The 17,671-nt window shown below is 47.5% G+C and overlaps 1 protein-coding gene across 3 annotated transcripts in view; it reads right to left on the bottom strand.

Moving 5' to 3' along the window:
* OXR1 (oxidation resistance 1) overlaps window positions 1-17,671 on the bottom strand; it is a 1,217,970-nt gene that overhangs the window by 397,052 nt on the left and 803,247 nt on the right. For all 3 annotated transcript variants that reach the window (XM_029591868.1, XM_029591869.1, XM_029591872.1), the window contains one exon: window positions 5,183-5,290. In XM_029591868.1, coding sequence (XP_029447728.1) covers window positions 5,183-5,290 — 108 coding nt within the window. The remainder of the gene's footprint in view (window positions 1-5,182; window positions 5,291-17,671) is intronic.

The following is a 17,671-nucleotide window of genomic DNA, read 5'->3' as shown; positions in this document are numbered from 1 at the left end:
CCATGCTCTAGTCTGCCTTCTGCCTACGGGCTTCTGCCTTGCTCTGCTGCCCTCGGGCGTTTGTGTTTTATATTCAGTGTTAGTATTGTTTGGGTTAGTCTGTCTAGTCTTGTCAGTCTTGTTTCCCCGGGTTCCATTAGTCCTGTCACTCATACCTGCAGTCAGTATCACCCTTACCTGCACGCTATCCTGTGTCCATCCTTACCAGCACCCAGTTCCGGTATTCTGATCACCTTTACCTGCATTCACTTTCACACATACCTCCATGCTGTTCCTGTGTACTAAGCTCACCCTTACCTCCACGCACCTTGTAATAGATTCCTCCAGCTTGTATCAGACACTCTCCAGCCAGCTCCCACCACCACAGGAATCCTCTGTATAACCTTCAGTTTCACTAGTTCCAGATGATATCCACACATTCCTGCCTGCACCAGCCAGTATCAGAGACTATTACAACTCCTGTTTTTCTCCTCCCTCAGTCACTCCTTCAGGCGGTGTTCACTACACCTAGCCAGTGCCTAATCGTAAAAGCATGCCGAAGCCTCCAGAGAGAGAGAAAAGACTGTGTATCCATCCGGTGAGTCCCCACAGTTTTTTACTTGTACTTCCTGTCAAACCCTGAATTATCCAAGCTTCCAAAACTGTCTAGCATGTCAACTCCCCGATCAGGAACACTGGGCATGTAACAACTGTCAAAGGAAGAGTGTGTCAGTTTACCAAACATGTTTAAATTGCAACTCGCCTAGACCAGGATGGTGGAAATGTCCTTGTATACCCAGTCTGTTACCCCCAGGCAAGCCTTGCCCCCATTGCACTGCTACCAGACCAGCTGTTTCACAAGAAAACTCAGTCACTTCAATTAGTCCGTGTTCTGTTTCTGGCCTCACTAATAAAGTGGTTAATATTGGCAGTTTGTGGATAGAGAATTCCAGCACATCATTTCATGAAACCGTGAAGAAAACCTGTCACCAAAAAGCAAGTTATATTTCAGAAAACCTTAGAACTCACCTGGTCAAGAAGACTCCTGTGATTTCTATGCTAGGGCCTCAGACACAGGATGTTCTAAAATCAAGATAACTAATTAACCCTAGCAGAGCTTTGCTTCCCACAGCTGCAGGTCAGTCACAATTAACGACCTGTGTTCCCAGACGATCCAAAGCTGCCTGTGCTTTCACTAAGCTACAAGTCCACAACTCAAAACCAGGGAACCATGATCTGGAGCTCAAGAGTCTGTCTCGAGGTACCAAGTCCTCAGCAGTTCAATCTTTATCTTCCTTTCACACCACAACAGACTTTGTTATCCTGCCAGTTGAGCCTGCCGCATTACCCCAGGAGGGGTCTGAGCCTGCCCTGCCGCCCCAAGAGGGGTCTGAGCCTGCCCTGCCGCCCCAAGAGGGGTCTGAGCCTGTTTCGTCGCCCCAGGAGGGGTTTGGGCTTACCGCATCACCCCAGGAGGGGTTTGAGACTATTTTGCCGCCCCAGGAAGGGGCTGTATTTGTCACACCATCTCAGGAGAAGTTTGGATTTGCCATCCCGCAGTGTCCCCTACAGAATTGGGACCCAGAAGGAAAAGGAGGCCTTAAAGAGGGGGGTAGGTGTTACGACTATGGCTGCTATGCAGCCGCCTCACCACCAGAGATCCCCCACGAGCATGCTTTCCTGGCTGGCCCAGTCTGCCCTCCTTGTCTACTCTATACTCCAGACTTCCTTTATAACCCTGCCTAGCATTTCCCTCAGTGCTTCGGCATCGAGCGCGTTTGGGCTTCCTGCTCTAGCCTCCCTTCTGCCTTGCTCTGTTGCCTACGGGCTTCTGGCCTTGCTCTGCTGCCTACGGGCGTTTGTGTTTTATGTTCAGTGTTAGTATTGTTTGGGTTAGTCCGTCTAGTCTTGTCAGTCTTGTTTCCCCGGGTTCCATTAGTCCTGTCACTCATACCTGCAGTCAGTATCACCCTTACCTGCACGCTATCCTGTGTCCATCCTTACCAGCACCCAGTTCTGGTATTCTGATCACCTTTACCTGCATTCACTTTCACACATACCTCCATGCTGTTCCTGTGTACCAAGCTCACCCTTACCTCCACGCACCTTGTATTAGATTCCTCCAGACTGTATCAGACACTCTCCAGCCAGCTCCCACCACCACCATAGGAATCCTCTGCATAACCCTCAGTTTCACAAGTTCCAGATGATATCCACACATTCCTGCCTGCACCAGCCAGTATCAAAGACTTTATTACAACTCCTGTTTCTCTCCTCCCTCAGCCACTCCTTCAGGAGGTGTTCACTACACCTAACCAGTGCCCAATTGTAACACTTACTAGGCCACATGGCTTCCACAGTTCATGTCACTCCTATGGCAAGGCTAGCCATGAGGATAACTCAATGGACTAAGATCACAATGGATCCAAGCCATTCAACCACTATACTCTCCAATTCAAGTAACCCACCAGATACTTTGCATCACACCTGAATCACAAATTGGACAGATTCTGTTCTCTACACAAACAGAAAAACCAGCCAGCCAAGGACGCCTTTGCTCGCCCTTGGAACTCAGGCCTTCTATACGCGTATCCTCAGGTACCACTCATAAGCAAAACTCTAGTGAAGTTACAACAGGACAGGGGGTCCATGATTCTCATAGCCCCATATTGGCCTCGACACGTATGGTTTCCCACACTTCTAGACCTCTCAATCAGGGATCCCATTCGTCTGGGTGTAGCTCCCACTCTCATAACTCAGGATCAGGGTCGGTTGCTCCATCCCAACCTTCAATCCCTATCCCTGACAGCATGGATGTTGAAAGCTTGATTCTACAACCACTCAATCTTTCAACCAATGTATCTCAAGTGCTTATAGCTTCACGTAAACCTTCAACACGAAATAATTATTCTTCAAAATGGAAAAGGTTTACTTTGTGGTGCACACAAAAGGACATAGACCCTTTCTCCTGCCCCACAACTTCTCTACTAGACTACTTATGCCATCTTTCAGACTCTGATCTCCAGACTTCATCTGTAAGAGTACATTTAAGTGCAATCTCAGCTTACCATAGCCAGCTGGGAGATGCACCAATATCCATACAACCTCTTGTCAGCAGGTTTATGAGAGGTTTAACTCAACTTAAACCACCAATTCGGCCACCAGTCACAGAATGGGACCTGAATCTGGTCTTAACAAGACTCATGCGTTCTCCTTTCAAACCCATGAATTCCTGTGATTTTAAATTTTTCACATGGAAGACTATCTTCCTCACAGCCATTACATCGGCTAGAAGAGTTAGTGAGTTACAAGCACTTGTCACGTACTAACCCTATACAAAATTCCTACATGACAGAGTGGTCCTCCGTACACATCCAAAATTCCTCCCCAAGGTAGTTACGGAATTCCACTTGAATCAATCCATAGTTTTACCCACATTCTTTCCAAGGCCTCATTCACACCAAGGAGATCGAGCCTTACATACCTTGGACTGTAAGCGTGCACTAGCATTTTACTTAGACTGCACTGCAGTCCACAGGAAATCCACTCAATTCTTTGTATTTTATGATCCAAACAAACCGGGTAAAGCAGTGGGTAAACATACTCTATCCAACTGGTTAGCAGATTGCATACAGTTTTGCTCTGAAAAAGCAGGCCTTCCTCTCCAAGGGAGAGTAAAAGCACATTCAGTAAGAGCAATGTCAACCTCAGTAGCACACTATCGTAAAATGCCAATTCTTGACATATGTAAAGCAGCAAAATGGAGTTCTCTTCACACCTTTGCAGCTCATTACTGTTTGGATAAACAGGGACGACAAGATTCAGCCTACGGACACTCTGTCTTAAAGAACTTGTTTCCAGTTTAATCCCAACTCCTTCTACATCCAATCTGCTGTGATCTTCGGCTGCCTCATTTTATTTATTTATTTATTTTAAAGGCTTTTATATACCGGAGTTCATGTACTAGTACATACCACTTTGGTTTACACAGAACCAATATTGGAAAATTACATCAAACAAGTGGGTATAAAATAACAAGGCTAACTTTGTAGGAACTTAGAACTTGAGGTAAAGGAGAGAACAGGACCAAGTGGTAACAGATCAATGTAAATAGCTAAATAATAAATACAAATTCTTACAATGAATACAAATGCTTACAGATTTTCAACAATACTTCATTGTTGCTTCACTATAAAATGGCTCAGCCTCTAGCTTGCTAATCACCCATGTGAGGACTAGCATCCTGCTTGTCCTGGGATAAAGCAAAATTGCTTACCTTGTAATAGGTGTTAACCCAGGACAGCAGGATGTAGTCCTCACAAAACCCACCCGCCACCCAGCGAGTTGGGTCAGATACGTTTTATTTTATTTTTGCTCACGTTTATTGCTACATACGAGACTAGAGAGAGACCCCTGTGGCAGAGAATATCATGGCATGCTGGGCATGCTCAGTGGCCTCACAGGGCCAGTCAAAAGTTTCTAGAAACTTTGACAAAAAGTTTTCCCGCAATAGGGCTTAGTCAGTGACATCACCCATATGTGAGGACTACATCCTGCTGTCCTGGGATAACACCTATTACAAGGTAAGCAATTTTGCTATTTTCTATATCCTGGCTACCAAACTCTTAGCCATTAAAATCATTGCCAATAAGTCAATCACCATCCTTATTACCCAACAAATCTTCTACACAGTACCTCACTAAAATAACCCATTATTAGGCAACAAAGAAGCCTTTACTTGTTTACAAAATTTTTGATATTTTAATTCTGCTCTAACCTGAACAGGGAGCTTATTAAAAAATTATGGTGCTACAGACAAGAGCCTGCCTTGCATAATGCTGATTTTTTTTTTTTTATAGTACAAGCTAGCATCAGTTGACAATCCTGAAACGACGAATATAAAGGCCATCTGAGCACATTCCATTGTAATTTATCATTCAGGTAGTTTGGACATTTGCTTCGCATACACCGGAAAACCAGTGCCATTAGCTTAAACTGTATACACGCAAACTGGTAACCAATGTAGCAAAACTAAACTGGTACACTCATATCTGCTTTTCCCATATACTAGTCTAGCTGCATGGTTCTCCAATACCTGAAGTTTCTCAATCACAGCCTTTATAATCCCTACTAATAATATATAATAATCCAAAGTGCTCATAAACAATTAACCTTCATTGCTGAACCATATAAAAGACAGTACCTGTCCAGGAACAACATCTCGACAGAAAAGCTTATTTAGTTGAACCAGTTCATTGGGTGTTGTATCAAATTTCAAAGCAATGGTGTTTAATGAATCTCTTGACTCCACCTACAGTGCGGGGGAGAAAAAAAAAGAGAAAAATGTCTTCAGAGACAGTTTGCTTAAAACAACAAAACTAAACAAGGAAAGCAAGAGGGGAGTATCAGATCATTCAATATTACCTGGTTACTCCACAATAACTGCACAAAAATAAAGTTATTTACCTGTAATACAGGGCTTCCCAAACATTTAGCCAATATGACCCCATTTTAGCACTTGAAAATTCACACAACCCCCAGAAGACAACCAAATCTAATTAGTGAGGGTGTAGTTCACCTCCAACAATCCCTCCACTCACCATTCCTGCATTCCAACTGATCCCCTCTCTCAACCTCATCCCCTTCCAGAGGGCCTCTTAACCTCTACTCCTCTAGCTGATCCCCTCTTACACCCCCCATTTCCTCTCCCCTTCCCAGCCTAGCCGCTCACTCACCCACTCCAGCTTTTTACATCCTCCCCACTGAACTTCTCACCTCCAAGCCATTTTTGTAACCCCAATTGATTGTGTCATCCCCTTCCTCTCTTTTCTCACATACCTCCCCCCCAGTTGATACTCTCACCCCTAGCTCCTCTCTTGCATCCCCCCTCTCACCTTCCACAGCCAATCCCTCTCCCACTGATCCAACCATCAAACCCTTCCTGTATCTGATCCCTCTTCTTCAAACAGCCCCAATCCACATATCCCCTTGACTAGGATCAACAGCAACATTTTCCTTTGGGCCTCAGGCGATAAGTGGATGACAGCTAATGAGAAGAGGGCAGGCTGATGACAGAGGCAATATTTTTCTCTTAGGTAAGTTCAGTGATGAGAGAGGATAGAAAAGAAGTGGCAACCTGCACAGACCTGTGCACTCTGTCCACTCTTCCCAAATGGTGGTCCAATGCATGATGTTGAACTGCAACTGGCAGCAGCATTAGTAATGAAAGTCAGCATAGGATCTGTGAGCCAGTAAAAGCTCACAGGCCCTGCAGTGGCCCCAATCCCTCCTCACCCATGGCTTCCTGTTAATGTGGAAACTCAAGAGAGAGTGGGACCATTGCAGGACCCAAGAGTGCATGCTAGCTCAAAGATCCCATGCTGATTTCCACTACTTCTGCTGCTGCTGTCTGGCGAGGGCTGCCCTTTGAGGCACTTGTGACCCCGGTTGGAGGTTTTGTGACCCCCCCGTTTGGGGTCCCAACCCACAGCTTGGGAAGCTCTGCAGTAACAGGTGTTCTCTAAAGACAAGGGACTCTCTAGCCCAGAGCTTTCCAAAGTTTGTGTCGCGACACTATAGTGTGTCGCCTGCAGTGTGCTGGTGTGTCGCGCAAGCCACGTTCAACGTGAGGGGGCGGAGCAGGTGGTATACCGAGGGGAGGTCAGGGGGAGCCAATGCAGCCACTGGTAAACCTCATCCCATTGGCGGCTGAGAACTACCGCTGTGCTGTGTACCGGACACACACAGCAAGAAGATCGGCAGGGCAGTGGTGGAGCTCATGTTACCACGGCCCAAAGAAAAAGGTTGCATCCAAACCTGCAGGTGCTCCTCCTCCTTCCTGCCCACGTGGCCCTGGAAGAAAATGCTGCCGGAGCCACGGGGGCAGGAAGGAGAAGGAGCATCAGCCGCATGCAGAGGAGCAGCGCTTATGGGCCGCCGCGAATCTCGTCACAGCAGGCTGACAAGAGGAGGAGGCCTGGTAGCAGGCCCACCGCCGTGGATCCCACATTGCAGGCGGCCCGAGAAGATCAGGGCCGCTGCAGAGCCCATCCTGCGGCGACCCGTGAAGAGGAGGCCCAGAGATGAGAGAGAGGCTGAGGGCAGCATGTGAGAGCCTCTGTCTGTGTGAGTCAGACAGCATGTGCCAGTGAGAGACTGTGTGTATGAATGATTGTATGAGAGAGAGCATGTGACAGTGAGAGCCTGTATGTGTGAGAGAGAGAGAAAGCAAGTGAGAATGAGAACCTGACTGTGTGTTTGAGGGAAGAAGATAGATGGAGAGAAAAGAAATAGAAAAAAGACAATATAAAAGGAATTGGCAAAAAAAATAAGAAAGGGAAGGTGAACAAAAAAGCCTGTGACCAACTGATTAGAAAACTAAGATCAGACAGCAATGGTAAAAATAAATAAATTATTTTTTACTGATTGGCACATGTAATCTTTGGTAATGTGCAAGAGTAGCACTCTCTCTATGCGGATCTCACAATGTACGAGATCAGCATGGGGCCTGCACAGAGGAGGCAGCAGAATGGGCTTCAGTGCCAGCAGCAGCAGCAATCAGCACCTCCCCAATAGCCATGTGGCAGCAGAGGAAAGAGAGGCTCAGAGGTTGCTGGCAAAAGAAAGAGAGAGGTTCTGCCTTTAATGTGTGCATGTGTATGAATGGGAGTCTGCCTGGGGGTGTATGTGTGTGAATGCATGGGTGCCTGCCTGAGGGTTTGTCTCTGTATGAGAATGAATAGGTGTCTTCCTGGGGTTTGTATGTGTGAGACTGGGAGCTTGCCTGGGTGTGTGGTGTGTGTGTGTGTGAGAATGACTGGGAGTGTGTGTGTGTGTGTGTGTGTGTGTGTGTGTGTGTGTGTGTCAGTGAGAGTGAGAGCATGCGTGTGTATGAGAAAATCCAGGGGAGTAAAAGTTTGTGTGTGGGGGGAGGGGTGTATGGAGGGAGAGAGTGTCAGTGTGAGCGAGAGGTTATGGTGGGTATAAGAGCATGAATGTGTATATATGTGACAGTGTATGTGTGAGAGAGAATGGACATGTGAGTTTGTGTGAGAGAGGATAACCTCCTAATCCTCGACAATATCAGGGTGACTGGAAATCAAGCGCTCCCACGTATGGACAGCAGGGGATTTTTAAAATCCTTATTAGTTTTAATTATTGGGTGTTATTTGATATATGTACTGTTTTGAAATATTTTATTGGTGTTTGGGAAATTGTAAAAAATGTGTATGATTTTAATTAATAGAAATTCTATTTATCAGTAGTTTTAAAGTATTCTTTTATTAGTATGGTTTTACTATTATAACTGAATCTTTATGTTTCTTGATTTTGTTTTATGAGGAATGGTGGTTCTGTTTTTCCATTGTTAATACACAGATTCTGGCTTCAAGGGGTTTCCACTTCAGTTTTTGTCTAATCGGTACTCCTTATTTTGTATTCTGTATTTGGTGAGGGTCTGTCTCGGCTCTGTGTGTGTGTGACCATGATGAGAGATTCTGCTAGCATAGGGATAGCAAATGTTGCTTACCTGATGTAACAGGTGTTCTCACAGGACAGCAGGATGTTAGTCCTCACAAATGGGTGACATCGAGGATGGAGCCCACCACGGAAAACTTCTGTCAAAGTTTAAACAGAACTTTGACTGGCCCCTACTGGACATGCCCAGCAAGGCACTGACCCTGCAGCCAGCAGGGGTCTCCCTTCAGTCTGATTTTCAAAGCTACAGGCAGTGCCTAGAAAGTAAAAATAAAACGAACCCAACACCGCGGGGAGGCGGGCGGGTTTCGTGAGGACTAACATCCTGCTGTCCTGTGAGAACACCTGTTACATCAGGTAAGCAACATTTGCTTTCTCACAGGACAAGCAGGATGGTTGTCCTCACAAATGGGTGAGTACCGAGCTGAGGATGTCCCGACTTGCACCAAATGTACCCAACGGTGTGCAGCAGGCACAACAACTGAGGAGAAATTTGGGAAAGGGCATCCGCACCCTACCGGGTAGGTGGAAGGGTGTTGGTACATCAGGTTGGAAAAAGGTTACGCAAGACAGACTGGCCGAAGATGGAGTCCTGTCTTCCAGCCTTGTCCAAACAATAATGGGCTGCAAAAGTATGGAGAGTCCAGGTTGCAGCTTTGCAGATGTCCGGAAGCGGCACCGATCGAAGGTGTGCCACTGACGTCGCCATGGCCCTCACAGAGTGTGCTTTAACACGGTCTTGAAAAGGAATGCCAGCTTGCTCATAGCAAAAAGAAATGCAGTCCGCCAACCAGGAAGAAAGAGCCTGCTTACCCACAGGTTGTCCCAACTTATTAGGATGGAAAGAGACGAATAATTGAGTGCTCTTCCTGTGGGAAACTGTACGGTCTAGGTAAAAAGCTAGAGCCCGTTTACAGTCTAGGGTATGCAGGGTCTGCTCTCCAGAGTTGGAGTGGGGCCTGGGAAAAAAGATAGGTAGTACGATAGATTGATTGATATGAAACTCCGAAACTACCTTAGGTAAAAATTTAGGGTGAGTGCGGAGTACCGCCCGGTCCTGCAGGAGCTTAGTGTAAGGCGGATAGGTAACTAGGGCCTGCAATTCACTAACCCTGCGAGCTGAAGTAACAGCCAAAAGGAATAACACTTTCCAAGTGAGATATTTCAAGTCACAGGAGTGCAGAGGTTCGAAAGGAGGTTTCATTAGACGACCAAGAACCAGGTTAAGGTCCCAAGATGGGGCCGGAGGACGCAAGGGTGGCTTTAGATGGAGTAAGCCCTTAAGAAAGCGTGTTACTAGGGGTTGTACTGAAATAGGATTACCCCCAATACCCTTATGGAAGGCGGCTACCGCACTGACATGCATTCTGATAGAAGAGGTTTTAAGACCAGATTCAGAGAGATGCCATAAATAGTCCAAGAATTTGGAGATTGGACAGGAAAGGGGATCAAGGGACTGAGAAGTGCACCATGATGTGTACCTTTTCCATTTGTATGAGTAAGACTTTCTTGTGGAAGGCTTTCGTGAAGCTATCAGGACTCGAGAAACGGAATCTGAAAGGTTAAATGGTTGAAGGACTAACCTTTCAACATCCATGCCATCAGGGACAAGGCTTGGAGGTTGGGATGGAGGAGGCATCCGTCGTTTTGAGTGAGCAGATGCGGGTCCATTCCCAGAGGAATGTGCCTGCGGATGGAGAGATCCTGGAGTATTGGAAACCATACTTGGCGTGGCCAGTAAGGTGCTATCAGGATCATGGTTCCTCCGTCCTGGCGTAGCTTCACGAGAGTCCTTGACACAAGAGGGAGTGGAGGGAATGCATAGAGCAGACCGGTTGTCCACTTGAGGGAGAATGCATCCCTCGGCCGAGAGTGCTGGCTCCGAATGAGAGAGCAGTAATCGTGCACTTTGTGGTTCTGAGGGGACGCAAAGAGGTCTATGCGGGGAGAACCCCACTTGTGAAACAGAGAGGTCGCTACCAGAGGATCGAGTGACCACTCGTGTGGGTGGAAGACTCGGCTCAGCTGGTCTGCCAATACATTGTCTACTCCCGGCAGGTAAGTGGCCCTGAGGTACATGGAGTGGGAGAGGGCTTCCGCCCAGATCTGCGCAGCTTCCTGACACAGAAGGAAGGAGCCTGTGCCTCCCTGCTTGTTTATGTACCACATGGCCACTTGGTTGTCCGTCTGGATTAAGATTATCTGATGAAAGAGATGATCTTTGAAAGTGCGGAACGCATAGCGGATTGCTCGAAGTTCCAGGAAATTTATCTGGTGTTCGGCTTCCTCTTTGGACCATAACCCTTGGGTTTGAAAGTCGTCCACATGGGCTCCCCAACCGATGTGAGAAGCGTCGGTAGTTAGGATTACTTGCGGATCCGGTGGAAGAAAAGGTAAGCCCTGAAGGAGGTTGACCTGAGTCGTCCACCAGGTTAAGGATAGGCGCAGCGCTTGTGTGACTGTGACTATGGAGGACAGAGGCTGAAAAGCTTGAATCCATTGGTGTCGTAGAGTCCATTGTGTTACTCTCATGGCTAGTCGGGTCATGGGAGTGACTTGAACCGAGGATGCCATGTGTCCTAGGAGAATGAGGAACTGGCGAGCCGTGGCAGTGTTCTGAGACTGGAGCTGGCGAGCCAGGGACATTAGGGTGTGGACCCTCTGAAGTGGAAGGTAAGCCTTTGCCTGTAAGGTGTCCAAGTCTGCTCCAATGAAGAATAAGGTTTGAGACGGGACTAAGCAAGATTTCTCGTAATTGACAAGAAACCCTAAGGAAAGGAGTGTTTGAATTGTCAATTTTAGGGAGGATTGAGCTATCTGTTGGGTGGAGGCCCTGATTAGCCAATCGTCCAGGTAGGGGTAGACGTGGACACCTTCCTTCCTTAAGAATGCTGCTACCACTACGAGACATTTGGTAAAGACTCGTGGGGCAGAAGCCAGACCGAAAGGTAGGACACGGTATTGATAATGGTCGTGGCCTACGAGAAACCGCAGATATTTGCGATGGGACTGTGTGATCGCAATGTGGGTATAAGCGTCCTTGAGGTCGAGAGAGCACAGCCAATCCCCTCTTTGTAGCAGAGGGAGCAGTGCGCCTAGGGTTACCATTTTGAACTTCTCTTTTTGAAGGTATTTGTTGAGGGCTCGAAGGTCCAAAATGGGACGTAGTCCCCCTGATTTCTTTGGTATTAGGAAGTATCTGGAATAGAATCCCTTGCCTCGTTGAGAGGGAGGAACGGGTTCTATAGCATTTGATTGCAGAAGAAGAGACACTTCCTGTTGTAATTGAGCCAAATGGGTGGATAGACTCCACGCTTGAAGAGGCGGGGAGTCTGCCGGAAGAGTTATGAAGTTAAGGTGGTAACCCTGTGCGATAATTGTTAGCACCCACTGATCTGAGGTGATCTGCAACCAAGGTTGTAGAAAATGGTACAGTCGACCTCCTACAGGAATGTCTGGAAGAGGGGTTTGGCATGTGTTCCCTACAAGGGAGTCAAAGGCCAGCCGCAGGCCCAGGTGGAGGGGCTACAGTAGGCCTTTGTTTCCTAGGCTGACGCGGCTGAGGCCTAGTAGAGGATCGAGCTGGACGAGGCCTGGCCGATGGAGGGTAGTAACGGCGTGGCCGAAAGAACAACTTCTTAGAGTCCTTCTTAAGTGGTTGTTTGGAGGAAACCTCAGACGGAACAGAAGAAAGTTGTTTCAACGTCTCGTGGTGATCTTTTAATTCAGCTACAATTTGCTGAATTTGTTCCCCAAACAAATTGTCCCCTAAGCAGGGTAAATCCGCTAAACGATCCTGGACTTCTGGGCGAAGGTTGGATGATTTTAACCAAGCCCAACGTCTGGCCGAAATGGCAGTAGCTGAAACCTTTGTGGAGGCATCAAAGATGTCATAAGCCGTTCTGATCTCGTGCTTCCCTGCTTCAAACCCTTTGTTAAGAAGGGCCTGAAGCTGTGGCTGGTATTGGTCAGGGAATGTGTCAGCAAAATCTTGCATCTGTTTAAGGATGGCTCTGTTATATTGCGTCATGTAGAGTTGATATGAGGCTATGCGAGAAATCAGCATAGCTCCATGGTACACTTTCCGTCCCACACTGTCCAGGAATTTATTGTCCTTGACCGGCGGAGTGGAGGAGTGTGGCTTTAGACGCTTGGCCTTTCTTTGTGCGGACTCAACCACAACAGAGCGATGATCCAGTTGAGGCTTTTGAAAGCCTGGTGCTGACTGGACGAGGTATGTGGAGTCAGCCTTCTTGTTAACTGGTGATACAGATGAAGGAGATTCCCAGTTTTTCTTTAAGAGATCGAGAAACACCTGGTGAATGGGGATGGAAGCGATGATTTTTGGAGCATCCAAAAATTGAAGCAGTTCCATCATCTGGTGTCTGTCATCGGTCTCAGATTGCAGCTGAAAAGGTACAATTTCGGACATCTCCTTTACAAAATTAATAAAGGAGAGATCCTCTGGAGGAGATCTTTTTCTACTCTCTGTAGGAGAAGGCGGTGATGGTAAATCTGTGTCAGAAGATGTATCATCACCCCAGGTATCATAGGGATCACTTGGGGGTTGAAGCCCCGATGGACCAGGTTGAGGATCCAAAGGCATCGAAGGAAACCTTGGAGGAACCGGTGGTACAATCGGTACTGGGAACGGCATCGAGGGTTTCGGTGCTGCCGATGGAGTCGGTGCCGGTCTTGGAACCGATGGAGTCAAAGGATAAATCGGTGGAGATATTCGAGAAGGCACCGATGGGACCACCCCGGAAGGGGGAATCAGGAACGGTGTTTCTCCCGCCGATGAAAATCCAGTCGGAGACGATGGCGCTGTCGGTGCTACTGGAATCATCGATGGAAGGGCATGTACAAGTGCCTCCATACGTTGTAGTAGCGGTGCCAGCGCTTCCACCAAAGGTTCGGTGGTCGGTTCCTTCCTCGGTGGCGGAGTCGGTGCCGGGGTCGATGCCGGTGCCGGAATCGGTGCCGGAGACGGTGCCAATGGAGGTTGGAATTTTTGCATCGCTTTCTCGATGGCCTCCTGGACCAGCCGGTCCAGTTCTGCCCGGAGACCAGGGGTAACAATACCCGGCTCGACGGGAGAGGGAGGCTGAGGCAGAGCCGGAGGGACCACCGTAACCGGTGGGATCACGGCTCCCACACCCCGAGAGGGTGAGGGTTTCCTCGATGCCTGCGAACGAGACGTGGACGGTGCCAAGTCTGATCGAGGCCTCTTAGTCGGTGGCTCGGCTTGTTCAGAGGTCGATGACTGTGGATCCTCGACAGGCCGAGACTTGTGCTGTCGATGGCGATGCTTGTCCTTCCGGTCTCCTCGCCCATCCGGGGAGGGGACAGGAGTCGACGGCCGAGAAGTCATCGATGGTGGACGGTCACCGGAGGGTTGACGATGGTGGTGCAACTTCGACGGTGCCGGTTCCGATGACGTCGATGCTATCGATGGCGTTGGGGTGGGTGCATGGAAGAGGAGCCCCATCTTCTCCATCCTGGCTTTGCGACCCTTAGGTGTCATTAGGGCACATTTGGTGCAAGTCAGGACATCATGCTCACTTCCCAAACACAAAACACAAACCCTATGGGGGTCAGTGATTGACATAGTCCGGGTACAATCCGGGCATCGACGGAACCCCGTCGCCATGGCTTAAGGCCAAATTTAGTCGCGGGCTCGGTAATTGCCAACAGGCCTCAAGGGCCAAATTCGACGGTAGTCGAAGAAAAAAGGCAAAAAACTTACCGGTTTCCGCGGAGGTGACAAAAATTTGTCGAAGGGAGACCCCTGAGGGGCAAATTTTCTTCGGAAAGAAAAATACCGAATTCCTGTCAGGAACGTGGTAAGAGAGCTCCTTTCACCGCGTGGCAACTGCTGCGCGGAAAAAAGAAGACTGAAGGGAGACCCCTGCTGGCTGCAGGGTCAGTGCCTTGCTGGGCATGCCCAGTAGGGGCCAGTCAAAGTTCTGTTTAAACTTTGACAGAAGTTTTCCCGTGGTGGGCTCCATCCTCGATGTCACCCATTTGTGAGGACAACCATCCTGCTTGTCCTGTGAGAACTATAGCAATCAGGTTTGTTTTGTTTCCTCAGAAGGTAGTGTATTTGTATTCTAGGACCCAGTGTAATATTTACCCCTTGCTTTTTCACAGGTAGGGTTATTGTTGTTCGAGTCCTTGGTGCTATTACTGTTATGTTACGATGGGATTGCAGTATAGATTCTGAGTGTCTTTTTAGAGGGGTTTTGTGTTAGTTCACAATGTGCCTGGCAGTGGAAGGTGTTTGAGCTGCTGTTACTGTGAGGTGACACCAGAATTTGAAAATATCTTTTAGTATGATGAGCTGTAAGGGAAACATCCAAGCTCCATTGTTTGGGGGAATTTCAGTGGATGCACAGAGTTTCAGAACTGGAGGTGAAGGATTTATATTGAGATTCTATCCCTTCCTATATATTTCTCACCAACAGAGGTTATAAGGTCAAAATCCAGAACAAAGAATCATCACGCCACGACTCATCCATTGGAGTCCCACAAGGCTCCTCTTTATCCCCTACTCTCTTCAATATTTACCTTCTACCACTTTGCCAACTCCTCACTAACCTCAACTTAAAACACTTTCTCTATGCAGACGATATCCAGATCCTGATCCCCATCAAAGAATCATACTCAAAAACCCTCGACTACTGGGAGTCCTCTCACCTAGAAATCAAATGCCTCCTCAATAGCCTAAATCTAGTACTAAACTCATCCAAAACCGAAATATTACTCATAACTCCTGAGAACAGCAATCTCACCGCCTCTCTTCCAACCAACCCACAAACCACTCAAGTGAGAGATCTAGGTGTGATAATAGACAATAAGCTGAACTTCAAAGCCTCCATCAATAGATCAACAAAAGACTGCTTCTACAAACTTCAAGTTTTAAAAAGGATAAGACCCCTCTTCCATGCCAAAGACTTCAGAACCATCCTCCAAGCTATTATTTTCTCTAAGTTAGACTACTGCAATTCTACCTTATTTGGTCTCCCTTCCTCATACACCAAACCGCTCCAAATGGTACAAAACGCAGCAGCCTGTCTACTAACAAACACCAGGAAAAGAGAACATATCTCCCCAGTTCTAAAAGACCTTCACTGGTTACCTATTCAATTCAGAGTTATCTACAAATCCATCACCTTGATATACAAAATTATTCACCAACATACCACAATCGACCTACAAATTCCCCTCCGCTTACACAAATCCACAAGACCTACCAGAGAAGCATACAGAGGATCCCCTCCATGTTCCCCCTACTAAAACCACCATTCACAGCAACTTAAGAAATAGAGCCTTTTCCACAGCAGGCCCACCTTTATGGAACTCCATCCCCCCAGATCTCAAAAATGAGCCATGCCTCCTAACCTTTAGGAAAAGACTCAAGACATGGCTGTTTAAGCAAGCTTTCCCGAACTCCAATTAACACGCTTCGCCAGCAAAATATCCTACACAGCAGCTATATATATTGTATAATGTATATATTGTATACTTGTATATAATTAACTTCTTCTATCTCTCTTTATTTCCTCCACCCCAGTTCAATAGTCCTTGTTAATTGTAACTGCATCTCTTCTTCACGGTTATCTATGTTCTTTGTTGTATTCATTGCACCCCTGCTTTTTATGTAAACCGACATGATGTGAGCGCTTCATGAATGCCGGTATAAAAAAACCTTAAATAAATAAGTAAATAAAATATTCCAGACTTCACTCTCATAGCCATATAGAATTAGTTGAATGAGGCTATCAAATAATTTTATAGTGTGAAACTGGCCAGCTTTTTAAAATTACGCAGAAGACCCTTTGGACTTTTTTTTTTACTAACACCAAATATTCAAAAGCTGTGTTCATCCCATCAAGCTTATACATGTCATTAAAGAGGTAAATTGAACAACACAATAACTGTTTTATTATTGTTACTCAAATTATAACAATCTTGGAATATTATATATTTTTAATATAAATGAAAGGTTTTCACAAGATAGGTTGTGTCGTGAAACATTTTATTTATGTATATATTTAAGGAAACACAAATTGTCGAAATACATTTACAGGTCGATATAGTAAAGCGCGGCCGCGGTTACCCTGCTTCTAACCCTCTTCTAACTCACAATTTGGCCGCATTAAGTCCAACCCGCGATTCACTATCCCTTTTAACTCATCCTTACCGCTTCTTTAAATCAACCGGTAACCCTTTCCGCCCACAGCATGTATATGAGTTGTAAACACTCCGATTAGTTATTCCCTCCCATACAGTAATGTGCGCCCTGATTATCTTCTTTTTAGCCTGTAGTTTTGCCGCGCGTTTAACCTGCTAACTTACCGCCTACCCTTACCCCTGCTTTAGTGTGGAGCGTCAGGTCAGAGAGACAAAATTTCATGGGCAAACGACCCCCTCACCCCCCGGGACCCTTACCCTGGCGTTAGTGTGGTGTGACAGCAATAGGCAGGCTCCGGTCAAAATCCCCCCCTCCCGAAGCAAGGCGCAGGGCGAAAATCGGCTCGACATGTCATTAAAACAAAAGTAAATAAAGTATAATAAAAGTAAACTTAACTGCATGTGAATTTTCTTTGAACAGTCCTCTCTCCCCTCCTCCTGAGGAGCGCACTGTGGCTCCCCTGCCTCCCGGGGGCAGCCGGTGGGGAAAGCGGCTTCCAGCAGCCCCCGCCGGCGAAGGTGAGTGAATGAATGCATGCCCGTATGCGCCAGCGGGAGGGAGCCGGCGGGCGTGCATTCATCCAAGCGAGGGAGTCGGCGGGCGTGCATTCATCCAGGTGGAGGGAGCCGGCGGCGAAAGCGGCTTCCAGCAGCCCCCGCCGGCGGTGAATGAATGCACACCTGTGTAAGCCTGTGCGTGCAATTTGGTCGCTCAAGGCGTGACGTCACGACATTTGACGTCACGGCGTGTGACGTCTGCATTCGCTAATGCACTGCCTTGAGCGCCCAAATTGCACACACAGGCGTACACAGGTGTGCATTCATTCACCTTCGCCGGCGGGGGCAGGGAGCCAAAGCAGCTTCCAGCAGCCCCTGCCGGTGAAGGTGAATGAATGCAATTTGTGCGCTCAAGGCAGTGCATTAGCGAACGCAGACGTCACACGCCATGACGCCAAACGTCGTGACGTCACGCCTTGAGCGACCAAATTGCACGCACAGGCGCACATTCATTCACCTTCACCGG

Source organism: Rhinatrema bivittatum, chromosome 2 (genome assembly GCF_901001135.1).
Source record: "Rhinatrema bivittatum chromosome 2, aRhiBiv1.1, whole genome shotgun sequence".
In the NCBI taxonomy this organism is placed as follows: Eukaryota; Metazoa; Chordata; class Amphibia; order Gymnophiona; family Rhinatrematidae; genus Rhinatrema; species Rhinatrema bivittatum.
This window is presented reverse-complemented; position numbering and strand designations above follow the sequence as displayed.